Source organism: Felis catus, chromosome D1 (genome assembly GCF_018350175.1).
Source record: "Felis catus isolate Fca126 chromosome D1, F.catus_Fca126_mat1.0, whole genome shotgun sequence".
Classification (NCBI taxonomy): Eukaryota; Metazoa; Chordata; class Mammalia; order Carnivora; family Felidae; genus Felis; species Felis catus.
This window is the reverse complement of record NC_058377.1, coordinates 73,163,587-73,182,044: the sequence shown is the minus strand read 5'-3', so window position 1 is coordinate 73,182,044 and position 18,458 is coordinate 73,163,587. Positions and strand designations below refer to the sequence as shown.

Below are 18,458 nucleotides of genomic sequence, written 5' to 3'. Positions count from 1 at the left end.
AAAATTAAAAAATAAGTCTCCCTCTCATACCAGACCCTCAAAACTTTCTCAGAGGCTAATAGTGTCTGTTTGTTGGTTTGTTTGTTGGTTTGTTTGTGCATATCTTTGTAGAATTGTATATGCATTTCCTTTGAGGATTAACTGCTTCCTGCTGCATCTCTCTGAACCTCCGGGCTGAAATTGGAGTGGCATTTCTCAAAGTGTGGTGTGGGACCACCTTCAACAGAATCACCTGGTAGGGATATCACTTATTAAAATGCAGAATTTGAGGCTTCACATAGACCGCCATAATCAGGGTAAGGGGATCCCCGATTTTAACTGCTGTGGGCGTTTCCTTTTTTTTCTTTCATTTTTGTTTATTTTTGAGAGAGAGAGAGAGAGAGCGCGCGCGCGCGCGCACACAGTGGGGGAGGGACAGAGAGGGAGGGAGACACAGAATCCAAAGCAGGCTCCAAGCTCTGAGCTGTCAACAGAGAGCCCGACCGGGAGCTTGAACTCATGAATTGTGAGATCATGACCTGAGCCAGTCAGATGCTGAACTTTAACAGACTGAGCCACCCAGGTGCCCCTAACTCCTTTTTTTTTTTTTTTTTAATGCTTATTTACTTTTAAGAGAGAGAGGGAGAGAGAGACAAAGTGCAAGCGGCGGAGGGACAGAGAGAGAGGGAGACACAGAATCTGAAGCAGGCTTCAGGCTCTGAGCTGTCAGCACCGAGCCTGATGCGTGAACTCGGCCCGAACTCACTGACCATGATCATGACTTGAGCTGAAGCTGGATGCTTAACTGACTGAGCCAAAAATTTCTTTTTCTTTCTTCCTTCCTTCCTTTCTCTTTCTTTTCTTCCTTCCTTCCTTCCTCTTTCTTTCTTTCTTTCTTTCTTTCTTTCTTTCTTTCTTTCTTTCTTTCTTTCTTTCTTTCTTTCTTTCTTTCTTTCTTTCTTTCTTTCTTTCTTTCTTTCTTTCTTTCTTTCTTTCTTTCCTTTCAGCCCTCTGGTCTTTCTTCCTCTTCATACAAAGACACCAGTTCTAATGGATTAGGGCCTTACCCTATGACCTCATTTAATATTAATTACTTCTTTAAAGGGCTAATCTCTAAATAGTCACATTAGGGATTAGGGTTTCAATATACAAATTTTGGGGGTACATAATTCAGTCCATAGGATCTCTTATTCCTATCCTCCCCCACCCCCAATTTGATAGCTTCCTCCTCAAGGCATGTCTCTCCCATTTATTCAGGTTTTATAAACCTTAGTAATATATAAGGGATTTCTCTGTAATAAACTTTCACATTTCTCATTAGTTTATTGCTAAATATTTTAATATTTAATATTTGTTTTTTTTAGCTTTTCTACCCCACCTTTTTATTTGGAAAATGTTCCAATCTATAGAAAAGTTGCAAGATACACAATGAGTATCCATATTTCTAGATTCACCAATTGTTAACCTAAACCGTTTTCCTAAACTGTTATCTTCAGGCTCCTGCGATGCTGCCCTCCAGAGCAGCTCTGTTCTTCTGGCATTTATAGGACACACTTCTCCCACATCCTGAGAATTCTTGAGGGAAGGGACCATGGTGTGTGCTCCATTGCAGCTCTAGGAGTTTATACTGTCTACTGCCAGTAGATGTTCAGTAAATGAGAGAAGTGGCATGCCCAGGATGCACAGCTTAGTGAGGGCCAGCACCTGGAGTCACCTGCAGGTCTGACACCTCCAGAGTCCATGCTCTTCCATCATGCCACACTGTCTCCTTGAGAGTAATGCAAAGTTTTTACAGGAATATAGTGCATTATTAGTTACCTGGAAGCTAAAAATTTGGGGGCATTGTTTGGTTGACTGAATCACATTTTGATTCATCTTTGAGCATGAACTATTTTGCACTTAAGATGTTGGCTTAGTGCCACGTACATCAGCAGAGCTATCTAGTATAAGCTGAAGTCCTTTACTAGGGCTGATTAAGGGAAAGAGCCTCTGGACAAACGCCCCTTTTATCATAGGTGGTAGTGATTTGTCCAAGGATAAATCAATTGGAAATGGAGGGCCTTGGACAGGTGTCAAAAGGTGTTTTCCAGTCTAGGCTATGTTATGTACCGAGTCACACAATCTTAGGCAACCTACTTGCCCTCCTTGGGTGGGCCTCCGTGTCTTCCTCTAAAAATGGGGATAAAAACGCTTGCCCTGCCCACCTCCTAGAGATGCTGTGATCAGAAAGAGAAGACAGCACACAAACCTCTGTGTTTTAAATCCATCATAAATTCCATCCACTCAGAACCAGCTCAAATATTAGTAACTGTGCTCCAAGAATCATGTAAAACTTTAAAAAAAGAATCAATTACTCTACTTTGTTTTTATAAACTGAAAATTCTGCCACGATCACACCATAGGCTGGGAAAAATTCACATCTTGTTTTGATCAATCACAGGAGGTATCCATCCAGAATGGAACCAGCACCACATCTGTGCTCTCAGATTCAAATGTTACTTCTTAGCCTGTCAAGTACCTTTCTTAATTGTATGAAATGATAAATGTGAAAAAGGATTCTTCAGAGCTGGATAGCCTGAAGTCAATAGTGGTAGTTATTAACCTTGGGAGTACATTAGAATCACCTAGGGAGAATCAAGATCACACCAATACTACCAACACCAATTGTATTTCTTAGGGTACAGCCCAGCCTTTTTTGTTTTTAAAGCTCACAAGTAATTTTAATGGGCAGTAAGGTCTTTAGGTACATGAAAGTGTGAAATGAAAAAGCTCTAACAGTGCTGTCCAACCGAAATATAATGTGAGCCACAAAGGTGAGCAAATATATGTAACGTAAAATTTTGTAGTAACTACTATTTTAATAATATATTTTACATGACGCAATACATCCAAAATATTATTTCAACATGTAGTCAACACAACTGTGAATGAGATATTTTACATATTTTATACTAAATCTTCAAAATCTGCTGTGCTTTTTATATTTAGAACACATAGCAATTCAGACAATACAGACTAGCCATAATTCATGGGGCCAATGTACTGCTTTGAGGAGTACAGAACTAGAATATATAACATAAATATTTTGGCTTATAATTCATTGGATGATATTACTAGTAATTGCAAGAATTTCTAAATCTTACCAAGACCCTTAGAATGCAGGCATTGCTTTTATTTATTTATTTGTTTTACATTTACATGTTTAAATTTGAAATAAAATTGTTATAACACTATTTTTCAGTAAAGCTTTTCAGTTTTGATCATATAGGTTTTACACATATGTTTTGCATATGTTTTTTCATTAGGTTTATTCCTAAATTGTTTATATATTTGCTACTACTATAAAGGAGAAGAGTTCAGTGACTGCTTATCAAAGTATTGATTTTGTGGTATTATCTGGGTCCTGAATTCCCATATTAATTCTAAGAGTTTGAGGTTGTTTTCCACATTTAAAAGATCATTCCATATTGTCTACCAATAAGATAATTTTATTTCCTTCCCAATACTTAAATCTTTCACTTCTGTTTTGGTTCTTATTATATTGGTAAAAACTTATTTTTATTAAAAAACTTTCTTTAACATTTATTTATTTTGAAAGAGAAAGAGAGAGTGCGAGCAGAGGCAGGGCAGAGAGAGAGGGAGACACAAAATCCAAAGCAGGCTTCAGGCTCTGAGCTGTCAGCATGGGGCCCGACGCGAGGCTCGGACTCATGAACCATGAGATCATGACCTGAGCCAAAGTTGGACGCTTAACCAACTGAGCCACCCAGGCGCCTCTGCAAAAACTTCTAAAACAGCATTAAATAATAGCTTCACTATAGGTATGCTTGTTTTTTTTTTTTTAGTTTTATTATTTTATTATTTTTTTAATGTTTATTTATTTATTTTGACAGAGAGCATGTGTGTGTGCACAAATGGGGGTGTAGGGCAGAGAGAGGAGAGAGAGAGAGAGAATCCCAAGCAGGCTCTGGTCTGAAAACCCCTGACTCAGGGCTCAATCTCATGAACCTGATATCATGACTTGAGTGGAAATCAAGAGTCCAAGCTTAACAGACTGAGCCACCCAGGCGCCCCTTTTCTTATTTTAATGAGAATGTCTTTAAATGTTTTATTGTTAAAGAATGTTTCTATATACCTGAGAGAGAGAGACTCTCAAAAGAAACATTTGGTTATTTGTAGTTTTCTAATACTTTTTAAAAATTTCTTATTTTGAGATAATTATAGATTCACAGAATTTTGCAAAGACAGTAGAGAGGTATCTGTTTACTTTTCACCCAGTTCCCCGATGGTGACATCTTATGTAACTACAGGACAATAGCAAAAGCAGAAAACTGACATTGGTACAATGTGTGTGTCTAATTCTATAGTCATTTGATCCACTTGTGTAGCCACCATTGCAAGCAAGATACAGAACTGTTTCTTCACTACAAAGACCTTCCCATGCCATTCCTTTATGGTCATCTTTCCCCTTTCCAGTACCATCCCTAACCCCTGTCAACCACTGATCAGTTCTCCGTCTCTCTTTCTATTTTTGTTTGTTTGTTTATGTTTTTATTTTATTTTTGAGAGAGAGAGAGAGAGCATAAGTGGGTAAGGGGCAGAGAGAGAGGGAGACACAGAACCTGAAGCAGGCTCCAGGCTCTGAGCTGTCAGCACAGAGCCTGATGTGGGGCTTGAACTCATGGTTGGTGAGATCGTGACCTGAGCCAAAGTCGGAGGCTTAACTGGTTGAGCCACCCAGGCGCCCCTCTCTGTATTTTTTTATTTTGAAAATATGGTAGTATCAAATAGTATGTAACCTTTTCAAATTGGCTCTTTCAGCATATTGCCTGGAGGTCCATTCAAGTTGGTGTATCAATAGTTTGTTCCTTTTTATTACCAGGTAGTATTCCATAGTACAGATGTACCAACTTTTGTTTTGTTTTGTGTTGTTTTTTATTATTTATTTATTTATTTTAAACGTTTATTTTTGAGACAGAGAGAGACAGAGCATGAATGGGGGAGGGTCAGAGAGAGAGGAAGACACAGAATCCGAAGCAGGCTCCAGGCTCTGAGCTGTCAGCACAGAGCCCCACACGGGGCTCGAACTCATAGACCGCGAGATCATGACCTGAGCCGAAGTCGGACGCTTAACCGACTGAGCCACCCAGGTGCCCCTTGCGTTGTTTTTTAAATATGGAAGACTTTATGAATTTGCAAGCCTCCTTGTGCAGGGACCATGTTAATCTTCTCTGTATTGTTCCCATTTTAGTATATGTGCTGCCGAAGTGAGCACTGTACCACAGTTTTTTAAACCATTCACTTATTATAGAACATTTTGTTTCCAGTTTTTGTCTATTACAAAAACCTGCTCTGACCAATCATGCAGAAGCTTTTACAAGGATATATGCTTCATTTCTCTGAGATAAATGTCCAGGAATAGGATTGCTGGGTCATACTGGTAACCATGTATGGTTACCATGCTGGTTAAGTGAATGTTTATTTTTTAAAGAAATTCGCAAATTATTTTCCAGGATGCAGTTTCTCTGTATATTCACTAGCATTTGATATTGTCACTGTTTTTAATTTTAGATTCTAACATAATTTTTTAAATAGTGATAGTTTTATCAAATACATCTTTTGGCATTTATTGAAATAATTTCATGGTATTTCTTATTGGTTTTCTTGATGAATTATATTTTATCCTTAAATATACATATTTTTTTTTCCCTTCAATGTTGCATTTTACTTTTGGCGGGGGTAGATAATAGGAGAAGGAAGAAGAGGGGGAAACAGGGTCTCACTGGAATCTCCAAAGTGTATGAGACTGGTAATATAAAGATGGGAGGAGATGGCCAGGCAGATTGGATGGGAGGCCTCAAGATTCTTTTTTCTACTGATTTCTATACTCTAATGAAAATGATATGACATATATGTAAATGCCTAAAACATGGTATTTGGTAAATGTCAGTTGCTTTTCCTAGCAGAGTTCTCCACAGGCTAGGTTGTACCTAGATGTCATCATCCTTCTCCATCCAGGGAAAGAAGCTCACCTAGAAAACCAGGTCACTAAAAGTACAGTAGTTCGGGCGATGCATTTGGCTAATGGGCTCAGTGCAGGGTCTCACTGTCACCCCATCCTCCCCACTCCACTGTGCCAGGGATGGGCTGAGAGTAGTTTCCCAAATGGCTTCCCTGGGGCCTTGTCAGCTTTTCCCCAGAAGATTCCAAGCGGAGGGCTGTGGGTTGCAACTCTCCAGTGTATAGTCCTCTCCTTCACTTGTACAGAGAGAAGCAGACACATGTGCTGATTTTGCCGGCTGTCTTCAGGATCTCAACAGCCTTGCTGTGCTCAATATCTTAGAAATCCACATCATTCACACCTAGGGTTTGGTCTCTTTTCTGAAGTCCTGTTCAGTGTGCACCAAGGTCAGGAATCATCTTGAAAAGAAGTCACCTAGCTGGGAGGCCCTTCCTCTTTGGATGTTAAGTCCCAGCTGAGCTCCAGGGGGCTTTGTCAGTGTGAGGACTGGGGGCAGAAACTGTGTCTCAGCTCATCGCTGTAGTGTGTATGGTGTACCATCTTCTGAGGAGGAATTCATGCTGGGGGATTCTCACAGGCATGTAGGAAAACCGCCAGGTAGTCATCATGAAGAATCTGGCTGTCCATCTCCAAAGCCCCATCAGCAGGCCTCAGCCACTTCAAGCTCTGCTCACTGCCAATTCTACGTATATGTTTTAATGGTAAAAATATCAAACAGTTCAAAAAGGGACACAAGGAAAAGTCTCTCCCATTGCTATCACTGAAACAATCACCTTACCTGTTCTTGTGTTTTCATCTAGGGACTATACATATTTGTATTTATATATTAGTTTTATTTAGATAAAGTTGACAGAGTAAGTTTAATAAGTATAACGTGTTGATTTCATACTTAGGTATTGTGAAATGATTACTACAGTAGTATTAGTGAACAGCTCTATCACCTTACATAATTACTTTTTTGTGGTGAGAACATTTAAGATCTAGTCTCTTAGCAACTTTCAACTATATAATACAGAATTGTTAACTATAACCACCATGCTGTATATTAGATCCCCACAACTTAAAACTGGATGTTTGTACCCTTTGATAAACATCTCCCCGTATCCCCCACCCTCTGGCATTTAGCATTCTACTCTCTGTTTCTATGAGTTATGAGTTTATATTCTGCATATAAGTGATATCACACAGTATTTATTTTTCTCTGACTTATTTCACTTAGCATAATGCCCTCAGGGTATATCCTTGTTGTCATAAGTGGCAGGATTTCTTTCTCCTGCATGACTAAATATTATTCTTATTTGTATGAGATATATATATATATATATAATATACATTATTCTTATTTGTAGGAGATATATATGTATATATACACATATATGTACACATATATACATATGTACACAGACATACTTACATATACGTACACACATATACATATGTATATACATATATATGTATATACATGTGTATATATGTATATATCTCATATATCACTATATATGAGAATATATATATATTCTCATATAGATATGAATACCTGTATCTATAGATATCTCAAAACTTCTTTATTCACTCATCTATTGATGTGTTTTCTTGTTACTAATTAGTATCCTTTCATTTCAGTTTAAAGGACTCCTTTCAGCATTTCTTATAAGGCAGGTCTTCCTTAGCTTTTGTTTTTCTGGAAAATTCTTTATTTCTTCTTCATTTCTGACGGATAACTTTGCCAAATAGAGTACTCTTGGTTGGCAGGTTTTTTTCTTTTAGCAGTTTGAATATATCATCTCATTTTCTCTGAGGCTGTGAGGTTTCTGCTGAGATTCTGACTGCCTTATGGGGGAGGTTCTTTGTATGTTATAAGCTTCTTTTCTCTTCCTGCTTTAAAAATTTTTTTTTCCAACGTTTATTTATTTTTGGGACAGAGAGAGACAGAGCATGAACGGGGGAGGGGCAGAGAGAGAGGGAGACACTGAATCGGAAACAGTCTCCAGGCTCTGAGCCATCAGCCCAGAGCCTGACGCGGGGCTCGAACTCATGGACCGCGAGATCGTGACCTGGCTGAAGTCGGACACTTAACCGACTGCGCCACCCAGGCGCCCCCCTCTCTTCCTGCTTTTAAGATTCCTTTTTTAACTTTGATTTTTGACAATTTTATTATATGTCTTGGAGAGGATCTCTTTGAGTTCATTTGGTGACCTATGAGCTTCTTGAACTTGGATATCCAAATCTTTCACCAGATTTGGGCAGTTCTCAGCTATTATTTCTTTTCTATTTTCTTAAGTTTATTTATTTATTTTGAGAGAGAAAGAGAGCACAAGCACAGGAGAGGGAGAAAGAGAGAATCCCAAGCAGACTCTGTGCTGTCAGTGAAAAGCCCAACTCAGGGCTTGAACTCATGAGCCATGAGATCATGACCTGAGCCAAAATCAAGAGGCAAACAACCAACTGAGCCACCCAGGCGCCCCAGCCATTATTTCTTTAAATAACCTTTCTTCTCCCTTCTCACTCTGGAACTCCATAATTCATAAATTATTTCTTTTGATGGTTTGTCATAATTCATGTAGGCTATCTTCACTCCTTTTCATCTTTTTTATTTTGTTCTCCTCTGACTACATAATTTCAAAGTTCCTATCTTCTAACAGATTCTCTCTTCTCAATCCATCCTGCCGTTGATGTGTCTATTGCAGTTTTCATTTCATTCATTGTATTCTCCAGCTCTAGAATTTTTTGTTTGGTTCTTTTTTGTGATTTCTATCTCTTTGTTAAACTTCTCATTTTGTTCATGTACTGTTTTCTTGATTTCATCAAATTGCCTTTCTGTGTTTTCCTGTAGCTCATTGAGTTTCCCTAAAACAGGTATTTCAAATTATCTGTTGGGTAAATTGCAGGTCTCCATGTTGGGACTGAAAGATGATTGTGACTGATGATTGAGACTGAAAGACCCCCATGTCGAGACTGGTTATTGAAAGATGATTGTGATCCATGTTTCACATTCCTTGAAGTTTTATATTGCTCTCTCCATCTTTGAAAGAGCACTCATCTCCTCTAGTCTTTAATAGCTGCCTTTCCAATGCATCTAAACTTGTGTTTTTCCTCCAGCTGTACGCTAGAACTTCTTTGCTGGAAACCTGGACTTCTACAATAAGACCCTCTCAGCCATAAGTGATTGTATAAGATGCTGTTTTCCAGGGGCTCCTGGACTGTGGCTGAGAGGGGAGGGAGTTGATTCACGGGCCACTGCAGGGTCCACACTGGGACCAACGTGTGTGTGCCTATTGCCCAATGCAACATGTGGATGAGACTTTTCCCAGGTCCACTGGCCTATGGTGCTGGATCCCACAGCTCCCACAAGAGCACTTTTGTCCATGGATAGATGCTAAATTATTGTTGTTGGGGGGGGCACAAACAAGGGATATCTTATTCAACCATGATGTTCCCTATATATTAATAGTAGTATACCATATACTCAGTTCTGCATCTTGTGTTCCCCTTAATGTCTTGGAGACCATTCCATATCAGTACATAACATCTAGCTCATTCTTTTTAACAGCTGTATAGCATCCCATTGTAAGAGTATAATATAATTTAAAAAAATTTTTTTAACTTTTATTTTATTTTTGAGAGACAGAGAGAGAGAGACCATGAGCAGAGGAGAAGCAGAGAGAGGGAGACACAGAATCCGAAGCAGGCTCCAGGCTCTGAGCTGTCAGCACAGAGCCTGATGCGGGGCTCAAACCCACAAACCCTGAGATCATGACTGGAGCCAAAGTCGGACGCTCAACTGACTGAGCCATCCAGGCGCCCCAAGTATGACATAATTTAATTTATCTATTCTTTTGTATTTAAATTGAGGCATAAATGACATTGTATTAGTTTCATGTATACAACAGAATGATTCAATATCTGTATATGTTGCAAAATACCACCACGATGTCTAGTTAACATCCATCACCACATGAACTTGTTCTTTTTTGATAGACATTTAGGTTGTATCCAGTCTTTTGTAACTATTGACAATGCTGCAGTGAATACTCTGGTACACAGGTCTTTGTGTCTCTGTATGAGCACTAATGTAAGATAAATTTCTAGCAGTGGAATTGCTAGGTCAAAAGATATATGCATTTAAATTGTAATAGCTGTCGCCAAATCGCCTTCAAAGAGACAACCATTTTGTAGTCCCACCAACAATGAATATGAATGTCTTTCTCTACAATGCACATTTTTGCCAACCTGATATCTAAAAAAAATACTATCTTGGGGTGCCTGGGTGTCTCAGTTGGTTAAACGTCCAGCTCTTGATTTTGGCTCAGGTCATGATTTCATGGTTTGTGAGACTGAGCCCTGCGTTGGGCTCTGTGCTGTCAGCACAAAGCCTGCTTAGGATTCTCTCTCTCTGACCCTCCCCCACTCATTGTCTCCCCCCCCCAAATAAGTAAACATTAAAAAAAATAGTATCTCAATTTAATTTTAATCTGCATTTTTCCTATTACGAGATGTTTGAGTATCTTTCATTTGTTTAAAAGACACTTGTATTACTTTTCTGTGAACTGTGTTCATATCTTTTGTCTATTTCGTTATTATCTTAAATTAAAATTTAAGAATAAAAACACAACTGGGGTACCTGGGTGACTGAAGTGTCTGACTCTTGACCTTGGCTCAATGATCTTGCATTTTGTGAGTTCGAGTCCTGCATCAGACTCTGCGCTGATGGTGTGGAGCCTGCTTGGGATTGTGTTTCTCCTTCTCTGCCCCTCACCTGTTTGTGCTCTATCTCAAAATAAATAAATAAACTTAAAAGAAAAGAATAAAAACACAACTTTCTTATTGTCATTTGCTCAAGCACCTCCTCAAAGGCAAGAGGTCCTTTCAGACAGGTGTTTAGTGTTCTCCACAATCACACAAACCCTTTCTTTCTTTCGAGATTTTGAAAAAATTTTATTTATTTAAGCATTTTCTAATTTTTTTTTAATGTTTATTCATTTTTGAGACAGAGAGAGACAGAGCATGAATGGGGGAAGGTCAGAGAGAGAGGGAGACACAGAATCTGAAACAGGCTCCAGGCTCTGAGCTGTCAGCAGAGAGCCCGATGCGGGGCTTGAACTCACGGACCGCGAGATCATGACCTGAGCCGAAGTCGGACGCCCAACCGACTGAGCCACCCAGGCGCCCCATATTGAAGCATTTTCTATACTCATCGTGGGGCTCAAACCCATGACCCTGAGGTCAAGAGCCACACATTCCACAGACTGAGCCAGCTAGGTGTCCCCCTGCCCCCCCCACCCCCCACTTATAACTCATACCAACCTCCTTCCCCAATACCACTGTTTGTCTCAAGGAAGGGAACCTTTATGGTCTCTTCAACATCCCATACCCTTCCCATGAGCCTGTGTTTGCTCTCCCATCCTTCTCCTCTGGGGTGCTCTTTTCTCAGTCAAACCTGAGCAGTCCTTCTGGGCCCAACTGATTTTCACCTGTCTGGGGTGCTTTTCTGAATAACGGTGCCCATACTACCTACAGTTTCCTCTTTCCACTAACTACAGCCTATGCCGCTTGAAGGTTCGGGTTGACATCTCCCAGAGCCCAGCTTCCTTTCTGTTCATGCTCAGCGTACAGGGGTGTCAGTGCAGAAGGGGTTGTATGCACTTTTTCAGCATTTATTGAATGCACACAGGAGCCCGGCACTGTTCCAAGCACTGGGAATATGGCAGTATATGGGACAGAGCAAGGTCCCTCTTATCATGCAGCAGACATTTTAGTGTGTGTGTGTGGGAGGGAGGGGCTGATATACAACATACAAGGCAATAAACACACACACATGCATAAGAATATCAATTAAGTGCACACAAGTAATGGGATGGTGAAGGGAGGAGGAGAAGGGTCTCTTTTGGACAAAGGGGTCAGGGGACGGATCCCCCAGGAGCTGAGTTCCCAGCATAGGCCTGACTATGAGAAGGCTGCAGCCATGTAAAGAACTTCCCAGAGCCCCCACTAAAGGCCCGGACTGTAGGGTCTGCTCTTCTAAAGACAGACAGATGCAGCCAGGTCCACAGCGTCTCTTTCTGTCACTTGACAGGAATTAAAGGCAGAAGCAGCCTACAATCCCGGTAACTTCAGGGCTGTGTGTGTGTGTGAGGTGTGTGAGGAGAGAACCTGCCGTCTCCTGCTTCATATCCCAGCTGAAAACTTGGGAAAATGAAATCACGCTTGACCTGGCATTAATAGAGCACCTGCTGGGGGCCAGGGGCCAATTACTCTACACCATAGAAACTTCATAGAATCTACCCAACGATCTCTTGTGGTACTTACTATTGACTTTATTTTACAGAGAAAGGCACACACCGAGGCTCGGAATATGGATGGAACCTGTTTAGGTTTGCATGGTTCAGAAAGAACTCCAGAAGTTCCTGGAGGCACATTTGTCGTGGAAGTCGGGTGGGGCTTACTGGAGCGTTCGGGGTGCACCTAGTTTCCGGAGTTTGCCCGAGGCGCCCCAACAGCGGCCCTCGGCCCCGCCCGGGTCTCGGGGCCTCGGGGCCTCAGGGGCCAAGGGGCGCGCGGCGGGCGCGCCCGGGCCGGCCGGCGGGGGGCGGGGAAGGCGCGGGGACAAAGGCCGCGGCCACCGCGCTCGGGTCGGCCGGTGCGGCGAACTCCCGCGGCCGCGCCGTAACTGGGGACTGCCGGGACGTCGCCGCGCGCCGCGATGGAGCGCCCCGGGTCGCCGCCCGGGCCCGCGCAGGCCGAGCCCGCCGGCCCGCCGCCCGCGCCGCCCCCTCCCCCGCCTCCGCCCCCGCCCCCTCTCCCCCGCCCCGCGGCGGCCGCGGCGGCTCGGCGCTCGGCGAACATGGCGGCGGCGGCGGTCGGGCGGGACACTTTACCTGAGCACTGGTCCTACGGCGTGTGCCGGGACGGCCGCGTCTTCTTCATCAAGTGCGGCGCGGGCAAGCGGGCACGCGGGCACGCGGGCGGGGGCGCGGGCCGGGAGGGGTGCGGGGCCGGGCGGGCGCCCCCAGAGCGGCGGCGGCGCTAACAGGTGCACCTCTCTCCCGCAGTGACGAGCTCCGCCGCACGACCTGGCTGCACCCGCGCACCGGGGAGCCCGTCAACTCGGGCCACATGATCCGCTCAGGTAGGCGCGGGGCAGGCGGGGTGGGGGGCGGCACTCGGGGGGCGCGCGCCGGGGCGGCCCAAGTTTGACCTGACTCTTTTTGGCATTTCCGCAGACCTGCCCCGCGGCTGGGAGGAGGGCTTCACGGAGGAGGGCGCCAGCTACTTCATCGAGTGAGTGACCGGGGCGCCGCGCTGGGCTCACACCTGTGCAGCGGGGCCCGACCGGTTCCCGCCGCGCGCCCCCGCCTCCCGCCTCCCGCCTCCCGCCTCCCGCGCGGGTCCCGGGCGAGTTGGCGCGCACAGCGCCGCGGCCGCTCTCTTGTGGGGTTTTGTGTGCTGGAGTTGTGTGGCGGGCACGGGGAGGGGGTCGGTGGGGTCCGTATCTCCGCGGGGGGCCGGAATCCGGCCGGCAGAGGGGGCGGGGGCCGCAAACTACCCGCTGGTCCTGTAGTTGGGAGGGATTCGGGCCCGGGTGTGAGGGCCCGGACACGCCTCCCCGCTGGGGTCTCGGGCCGCACGGAGCCGGGAGGTGCCCCAGCGGGGTGGGGGGTTGCGCCTGGGGTCCGAGTACTGGGGGCTGGGGAGTGGGGAGTAGAGAGGGAGGGGAGCGGGGAGTAGAGAGGACGCTTTGGTTTCGACCTCGTTCTCTGGGACGGTGGCGGAGAGTCGGAACCTCGGCCCCCTCCCCAGCCTGAGCGCGGGCCTGCGGGGGAGGGGTGAGCGTGGGGAGGGAACCCATCAGCCAATAATATTCCTCGAGCACTGTGCGTCTCTGAAAGCCGGCGCTCCACAGGGACAGTCACTCCTGTCTCCGCTAGTCAAGCGGTAGCTGTTCCGAAAAAGCCCGCGAGCGTTGTGCCTCTAGCCAGGTTACCCTAGACCTGGGTCTGTAGAGATGAAATCCGTGGAGCCGTAAGCTAGGGCGCGGTGCAGCCGCGAGCACCAGTGTGGTCCTTACTTTCCCACTCTGGGCGTGTACCTGTGTTGCCCCGTTTCTCTGCAACCGTCTGCGTGCTCGCCGGTCAGCTCCATGAGGTCAGGAGCAGCTTTTGATCCTTTGCCCAGTGCCTGGCACAGAGTAGGCACTCGGTAAATCTTTGTTTACTGAATGAATTAACTAGCCAAGGTCTGGACGGTGGTCTGACTCTTACTTTTGGAGGCCTGTGAGTCAGAATTCCTTTCTTCAACTCGGAGCACTGCTAGTCGGTAGCGGAGCAGCATAGTCGAAGCTAAGGTGGTCACAGAAAATCCCGGATCCTCCTATCCTGGTTTGGGCTCTTGCAGGATGTTTGAAATTCTGGTGGATGAGATTTATACAAGTGAACACTGGGACTGGCTGGGGTCCTGCTGTCCTGCCTCACCTCTGTGTTTGAGAGAGAAGTTGAGGAGCTGGCTGGAACCTTAGAACCTCCCAGTTAGTGGGCCTGTGTGGCTCATACTGCATTTTATTGATCTTTATTAGATTTCTCCTTGTGTGTTCCTCATTGTTCTAGGCATTGGAAGTGCAGAAATGAATGAGGCAGGCAAGATCTGGATGCTCATGGAGCTTGAAGTCTAGTGGGGAGAGGGAGCAGACAAGAAGGAAAAAAAAACAAAACAAAAAAACTGAACAACTCCTCCCCCCCCAAACAAGAATAATGTCAGTGGTAACTACTGTGCAGAAAATGAAAATAGCGTCATGTGATATCAAGTGACTGGGTGGTATGGTTGGATTGAGAGATCAGTGCTGTTTCTGAATAGGTGACATTTAAGGTAAAGTTTGGATGACAGGAAAGAGCCATCCTTGTGTTGATGAGGTGGCAAAGCATTTCCAGAAGAGAACAGCCAATTCTGTTTTTTTTTTAAATTGTTTTTAACGTTTATTTGTTTTTGAGAGACAGAGACAGCACGAGCAGGGGAGGGGCAGAGAGAGAGGGAGACACAGAATATAAAGCGGGCTTCAGGCTGTGAGCTGTCAAGCACAGAGCCTGATGTGAGGCTTGAACCCACAAACCGTGAGATCATGACCTGAGCTGAAGTTGGACGCTTAATCAACTGAGCCACCCAGGCGCCCCATAGAACAGTCAGTTCTATTAAAGTAAGGGCTGTAAAGCTTCAAGTTCAAGTTCGAAGCGTGGAGAGGCTAGTGTGGCTGGAATGTGGTGAACAAAGGAGAAAGTAGCAACAGAAGAGGTTACAGATAGGAAAGAGCTAAATGGTGTAGAGCCAGAGGAAGGGGCTTTAAACTTTATTTTAAGCCCAGCGAGAAATTATTGGAGGGTTTGAAGCAGGGGAGCAATGTGATTTGATTTGCATTTTTCGAAAGACCATTCTACCTGCTGTAGAGTGGACTGTATGTAGGTGGGCAACTGGTAGGGGCAGGATAGTAGTAGCAGGCTGTTGCTGTAGTCCAGGCAAGAGTTAATGATGATTTGAATGAGGGTGTAGTACTGGAGAGGAAGAGAAGTAGTCAGATTCAGACTTGATGATTTGGATGCAGTCTGTGAGAGAAAGAGAAAAGTCAAAGATGACTCCCAGAGGCTTAAGTACCTGAGTGGATGGTACTCATATCATTGAGATGGGAGGGCTGTGGGGAGGAGTGTTTGGAGTGGAGGAGAGCATGAGATCTTGTTTTGACATTTGAGATATGAATATGTCAACTAGTCAGATGCTCAGGAGAGAGAGGATTGAAGAGGTATATTTAAGTATTATAGCTGGTATTCAAGGCCACAAGATTAATTGAACTCACCTTGAATGAGAGTGTAGACAGAAAAGATGACCTAAGCCTTGGGACATAGCAGCATTTAGAGGTTGGGGAAAAGAGGTGGATCCAGCAAAGGAAACAGAAGCTAGGAGAAAACCCAGTAGAATGAGTGGGTCACAGAAGCTTAAAGGACAATACTTGACTGGAGTAGGTGGAAGAGAAAACAGGGGTATGGAAGTGGAGTCCATAAGTATAGATGAATCTTTCAGGCAGTTTGGTTATGAAGTGGGGTTGAGACATTAGCTGAGGATTAGAGGGGTTGTAGGTTTGAGGTGGGGGGGGTCTGTTTTTTTAGTGAGAGATGATAGAGCATGTTGTGTTTTTCTGGGAATGATCCAGGAGAGAGGGAGAAGTGGATGATGTAGGAAAGAGATGGGACAGTTGCTGGAGCAGTGTTTCTGAGGGGATGAATGGGAAGGGATCCGGAGCTTAAGTCTCACTGGTCCCAGCTGGGAATAGGGTCTTTCACCCATTTTATGGGAGGAAGGACTGTCCATGCCAGAGCCCATGCTGGGAGGTTGATAGGTTCAGTGAGGGGAGAGGTAGGTGTTCCTGTCTGATGGTACCTGTCTTTTCCATGAAGTACTAGGCTAAGTCTTGAGTTGGGGGACTTGAGGGCTGGGTAGGACTCTATCAGCCGTTACCACAGCCTCCCGAACTTCATCTCTTCTGCTGACTCTTCTGTGGTAACTCTGTGAAGTTCCCAGTGATTATCCTTTAGCAAGTCCTGACTCCCCACCCCAAGGGTCCTCCCAGGCCTAGGGGAAAGCAGTGTCTGTCTGGTCCCCTACCTTCAAAGGCCAGCCATATGGGAAGCTGGGACACTGTGGCAGCTGACTGTATTTCCTATCTCCTTTTGAGACAACTTCTTGAGAGAGATTTAAGGGCTTGGGAGTAATTGTTTTCCTTTTCCTCACCTAAAAATGCTTTGCTTTAGTCAGTCAGCTTTCTTAGATTTGCCATGATTACTTCTGAATGCTCTTTTTTTTTTTTTTTTTTGTATCCTTTTCTAATATGGCTCAGTGAGAGGGAGCATTGGAACAGCTGGGGTCCCCCCCACCCCCAATGGATCCTTGGTCTGGAAAGTTGTGTGAGGTTTTCAGGATCCATCAGTTGCTCCTGATATTTAGCAGATGTTTGATACCCTCCAGAGTACATTGCTGCTTCTTTTTAAAAATCGTTTCTTTAATCCAGGTTCTTTAGCCCTTCTGTACATGAGAAAATCCAGAGTATTTTATTTTAAGGTAATCTCTACCCAATGTGGGGCTCGAACTCAGGACCCTGAGATTCAGAGCCTCATGCTTTACCAACTGAGCCAGTCAGGCATCCCCACAGTACATTTCTTACTTTTTTTAAAAAAAATTAATGTTTATTATTCATTTTTGAGAGAGAGAGAGAGAGTAGGAGAGAGGGAGACACAGAATCCAAAACAGCCTCCAGGCTCCGAGCTGTCAGCATAGAGTCCGACACGGGGCTCGAGCCCATGAGCCGTGAGATCATGACCTGAGCCAAAGTCAGATGCTTAACTGACTGAGCCACCCAGGTGCCCCCACAGAACATTTCTTAAGCCATAAAAACTTGAGCTAAGGCAGGTACATTTTGGTTTTGGTTTCTGCACTTTGGGTTCACTTTTGGATTAGAGGCAAAACATAAGAGGAATCTACTCCTGGTTCCCCCAGTTCTAGACTTGGTGATGCTACTTTCCTTTTTTTTTTTTTTTTTTAGCTATAAACTATTCGTTTATTGTCATGTCTGAGAATTTTTCTTGTATGTAAATGATGATTAAAATAGTCTCAGAAGAACAGAAACTAGGCACAATGAATTACATGATATCTGCTGAGGTGCCTTCCCTTGTGGACTCCAATTTGGATATTTTTCAGGCTTATCAAGTTCTTTATTACGGCAGAGCTTGTTTTCGCAGGTTTCTTCTTTTGCACACAAAGAGCAGGATACTCCTTTAGTGTAAGGGGGCCTATTTGGAAAATTTCCTGCAGGTCCATAGTTGCATACATATATGGCAGTTTCATGGTTCCCAAGTGTAGGACACACTGTAATTGCACAACCGACTTTATATGAATTGGCCCAAACTACCTGTGTGTAATGGCCACAAACTTTGGAACATGATAGGGCATTATAATCATAAAATGCAGTTTCATTAAACCAAGCAATAACAGCCAATCTTGGTGAAAATATGCTGAATCCACCTAGCCAGATATTTTCTCCAACATATTGAAAAGTCGGATGACATCCATAGGATTTTGATAAACAGGAGTTGTGTTTGAACTTGCACTTGTTTGCCCATGCTTTAGCATCCTGCGCTAAACCATCATCCCAAGTCATTTAAGAAAATTCCAAGGGTTTTAGGAACTCTGTGCCAGAAACCTTTGCCATCCTTCCCACTCTGGACCTGCTCTTTACCTAGCTTGTTGGGTCAATTCAGGTTGGCTGTCGTTGGCTCGCTACTATCCTTTTTAAGAAGGCTTCTTGTTCTCCAAAATTTTTCTACTTTCCCATGAGTCTCTCATCCAGGTAGCAAGATATAATATTAATGGAGATAATAGTGTCATTAACAGCAACAGCAACAATAGTAGTAGCAATTATGTAATA

At 44.2% G+C, this 18,458-nt stretch overlaps 1 protein-coding gene and 2 non-coding genes across 12 annotated transcripts in view; 1 reads left to right on the top strand and 2 right to left on the bottom strand.

Annotated features, from left to right (window-relative positions):
* Window positions 1–5,148: 5,148 nt before the first annotated feature.
* LOC111556782 lies at window positions 5,149–5,254 on the bottom strand. Its single transcript, XR_002736511.2, has one exon. It is a non-coding gene; the product is annotated as a U6 spliceosomal RNA (small nuclear RNA).
* A 7,546-nt stretch (window positions 5,255–12,800) lies between these two features.
* The window catches only part of PLEKHA7 (pleckstrin homology domain containing A7), a 222,667-nt gene continuing 217,009 nt past the window's right edge, over window positions 12,801–18,458 (top strand). For all 10 annotated transcript variants that reach the window (XM_023239619.2, XM_023239617.2, XM_023239615.2 and 7 more), the window contains exons 1-3: window positions 12,801–12,928; window positions 13,051–13,127; window positions 13,222–13,279. In XM_023239619.2, the coding sequence (XP_023095387.1) occupies window positions 12,843–12,928; window positions 13,051–13,127; window positions 13,222–13,279 (221 nt within the window). In that variant the 5' untranslated portion in view covers window positions 12,801–12,842. The remainder of the gene's footprint in view (window positions 12,929–13,050; window positions 13,128–13,221; window positions 13,280–18,458) is intronic.
* TRNAQ-CUG lies at window positions 17,104–17,176 on the bottom strand. The gene has a single exon. It is a non-coding gene; the product is annotated as a tRNA-Gln (tRNA).